Source organism: Drosophila innubila, unplaced genomic scaffold, assembly GCF_004354385.1.
Source record: "Drosophila innubila isolate TH190305 unplaced genomic scaffold, UK_Dinn_1.0 78_U_U, whole genome shotgun sequence".
In the NCBI taxonomy this organism is placed as follows: Eukaryota; Metazoa; Arthropoda; class Insecta; order Diptera; family Drosophilidae; genus Drosophila; species Drosophila innubila.
The window spans coordinates 1-2695 of record NW_022995709.1 but is presented as its reverse complement, the minus strand read 5'-3'; the positions used below and the strand labels follow the sequence as shown (position 1 = coordinate 2695).

The 2695-nt window shown below is 46.9% G+C and overlaps 2 protein-coding genes across 2 annotated transcripts; one reads left to right on the top strand and one right to left on the bottom strand.

The window, feature by feature from the left end:
• The first annotated feature begins 6 nt into the window (after positions 1–6).
• On the top strand, positions 7–612 carry LOC117793278 (cyclin-dependent kinases regulatory subunit). Its single transcript, XM_034633561.1, has 2 exons — positions 7–81; positions 143–612. Exons 1-2 carry the CDS (start codon positions 23–25, stop codon positions 378–380), a joined length of 297 nt encoding a protein of 98 aa, XP_034489452.1. The 5' UTR covers positions 7–22; the 3' UTR covers positions 381–612.
• Positions 528–2486, bottom strand: LOC117793277 (sterol O-acyltransferase 1). Its single transcript, XM_034633560.1, has 2 exons — positions 1714–2486; positions 528–1655 (listed from the first exon to the last, which is right to left on the bottom strand). The coding sequence occupies exons 1-2, from the start codon at positions 2384–2386 to the stop codon at positions 625–627; spliced, it is 1704 nt and encodes a 567-aa protein (XP_034489451.1). The 5' UTR covers positions 2387–2486; the 3' UTR covers positions 528–624.
• Positions 2487–2695: the final 209 nt, after the last annotated feature.

The following is a 2695-nucleotide window of genomic DNA, read 5'->3' as shown; positions in this document are numbered from 1 at the left end:
TTATAAAAATAAAAATATAAGCATGCCCGCCGATCAAATTCAATATTCGGAGAAGTACTTTGATGACAAATTCGAGTATAGGTATAATCTAACTGCCCCGGCCCTATGGACATTTAACTAATGTAAACGTTACCGCTTGCAGGCACGTAATTCTACCAGCTGATCTGGCCAAACATGTACCCAAGTCCCACCTAATGACAGAGACGGAATGGCGCAATCTGGGCGTACAGCAGAGTCCAGGTTGGGTGCACTATATGATGCATGCCCCGGAACCACATGTCATCCTATTTCGACGGAAGCGCGTGGACGAGGATAAGGAGACATCGATATTGCCAGCAACAACAACCAGCAGCGCCAATAATGTGAATGTGTGTGCATAGTGAGACCAAGTTGATTGGCCAGAGGCTAAAAAATAATATTGTTAAGATTATACAGTATTTGATAAGATCGAGAGTTAACCATCATTCACATTGATGTAAAATAAGATTTCATTTGATATATTGTTACAATTTAAAAGCATTTACAAGAAGATTTGTACATTAGATTTATTCACTTAAAATATAAAACGTACGCCAAAGTGTACAAATTAAAAGTAGTTCGAGTATAATCCGATGAGCCATGTTTTTAATGATAACAACGCCACATTGCGGGCTTTAGGTAATCCGACCAACTTTCGTAGGGCAGATCACAGTTGCGTTTCGCATAATACTCCATGGCATAGAGTGAGATGAGAATGCCATTGCCCAGGATGAGGGAGAACCATAGGAAGATGTTGCCCAGTGTTTTAGGCGCACTTCGCATAATGAACACCAAGGACACGCCCACAACCCCGAAGAACACAAACATGACGGGAAAGAAGACTTGGAGTGCAAATCCCAGAACCTGTTCATGCACCAACGCCGATATCATGAACACCAGCAACGAGGACGCCAGCTTGGAGCCCTTGAATATGTGTGTGTAGACATCTCTGTAGATATATTCATAGAGCCAGTCATGCACCACGACATTCCAGTTGCGATAGTAACTGTCGTAGGTGTGCGACGTCCACCAATCCTTGTAGAACATACGATCCCCGAAGCGCAGTAGCTCCGATGTGAAATTCAGCCACGAGTGCAGAATCATATAGAAGCCGCACAGGAATATCATTGCACACGGCAGCATCATGCCAAAGAGCTTGACAATTAATTGAGGTGCATCCAGCGATTCCTTGCCAAACTGTCCAAAGTGCACGAAGATGTGGCGCTCATGGATGAAGGCATAGAGAAAGGCAACGGCAACCATCTCGAGCAGACGACTCAGCGCAAACTTCCAACGGATGTGGGCTGTGCGGGGATAGCTATCCCTGTAGATTAGTGTGGGAGCGAAGAGGAAGTAGGCATAGCAATGTAGGGGCGGCACAAAGGGGCGTCCCTGAGAGGCTGTCTGCTTGTCATGGTCATCCGTCTTCTGCTTGCCCGCCAGCACTCTCTCCGCATTGTAGCGCACAAAGGCGTGCATCTTCATCAGCAGGCGAGTGCTCTCCAGGAGCAGCACACAGGCACTGACAAAGGGCAACCGGAACTTGAGGCACAACGAGGTCGACACATAGCCAAAGACCAGCTGGGCACTTATGTACATGATCAGGCAGCTGTGCGACCAAAAGCGTTGCACGGAATCTGTAAGATTCACCATTAAATTGACTGTTCTATCAGGGATGCACCAAAGTGTACTCACTGTGAGATTGCAGTTTGGCGCGCACCAGTGCCCAACCCTGGAAGGCATAGTACAAGGCCAGGACAAAGACGTGCTCCAGCAGCCAGACTCCCATCACCCAGTGCAGGCGTTGGAGTCCTCCGCGAAACGTGCCCAGCCCTAGTTTGAAGCGACCCTCGGCGAAGTAGTCATGGCAAACAACATTGAGCAGAAGCATGACCAGAATAATGTAGAATATATGATAGATGGTGCGCATGTGCTCCACCTGCAGCAGCGCCGTCAAATACGATTCGCGGGCTACAAACACCTTATCCGGCAGTTGACGTCGTTGTTTATGTTCCCTTTGTTGTTGCTTTGGCTCTTTTTGGACATCCGCTGACCCATTTGGACAATCGCTGACATCAGAGTCATTTGGTAATATCGCAGATGTTTGCTGCTTCCGATTGTGCCAAGTGGCGCCTGAATTGTTTCCTCTGTTTCCTCCGCTGCCCCCTTTGTGCTTATCGAACTGACGAAACTCGTGCGCACGCAGCTCCTGTTGCCGTATATCCTGCAGGACATCCTCGATCATGCAGGATATGCGCTGCTCAAAGTCTGACAACATTTTCATCTGAAACTTTTGCAGCTTTTCACGCACAACCTGCAATTGTTCAGATGCAGTTACATTTTGTATATTGCAGGACTCCTCAGCCATGATCGAAACTTGAATCCGTCACTTTATCAATATACTAGTATATATATTCTGATTGTGCCAATCAATTGGATTGTAAACCATCCACTGGGAGGTGCGATTCAATAATGTTGTGAAACTTTCGAGGTGCACTTGATTCTGTCTCTGTTGTCTGCTCTGTTGTTGACTAACTGCACGAAATGTTAAATGATAACGGCTCTTAGTCAGAGGCGCAGTTGTAGGGGATAAGCCATCGCTGCTCTTTGCACTGCTTGTTGCTTACGCCTCTGTCCTTTGTCAAATCTCACTCAATTACCCGCTCTCTTTTGCGCA

Excerpts from the sequence above, each read along its gene's own strand:
- LOC117793278 (XM_034633561.1), top strand. The coding sequence starts at position 23 with ATGCCCGCCGATCAAATTCAATATTCGGAGAAGTACTTTGATGACAAA. Across the intron at positions 82-142 it reads GATGACAAATTCGAGTATAG|GCACGTAATTCTACCAGCTG; the intron begins GTATAATCTAAC and ends TACCGCTTGCAG.
- LOC117793277 (XM_034633560.1), bottom strand. The coding sequence starts at position 2,386 with ATGGCTGAGGAGTCCTGCAATATACAAAATGTAACTGCATCTGAACAA. Across the intron at positions 1,656-1,713 it reads CGCCAAACTGCAATCTCACA|ATTCCGTGCAACGCTTTTGG; the intron begins GTGAGTACACTT and ends TGAATCTTACAG.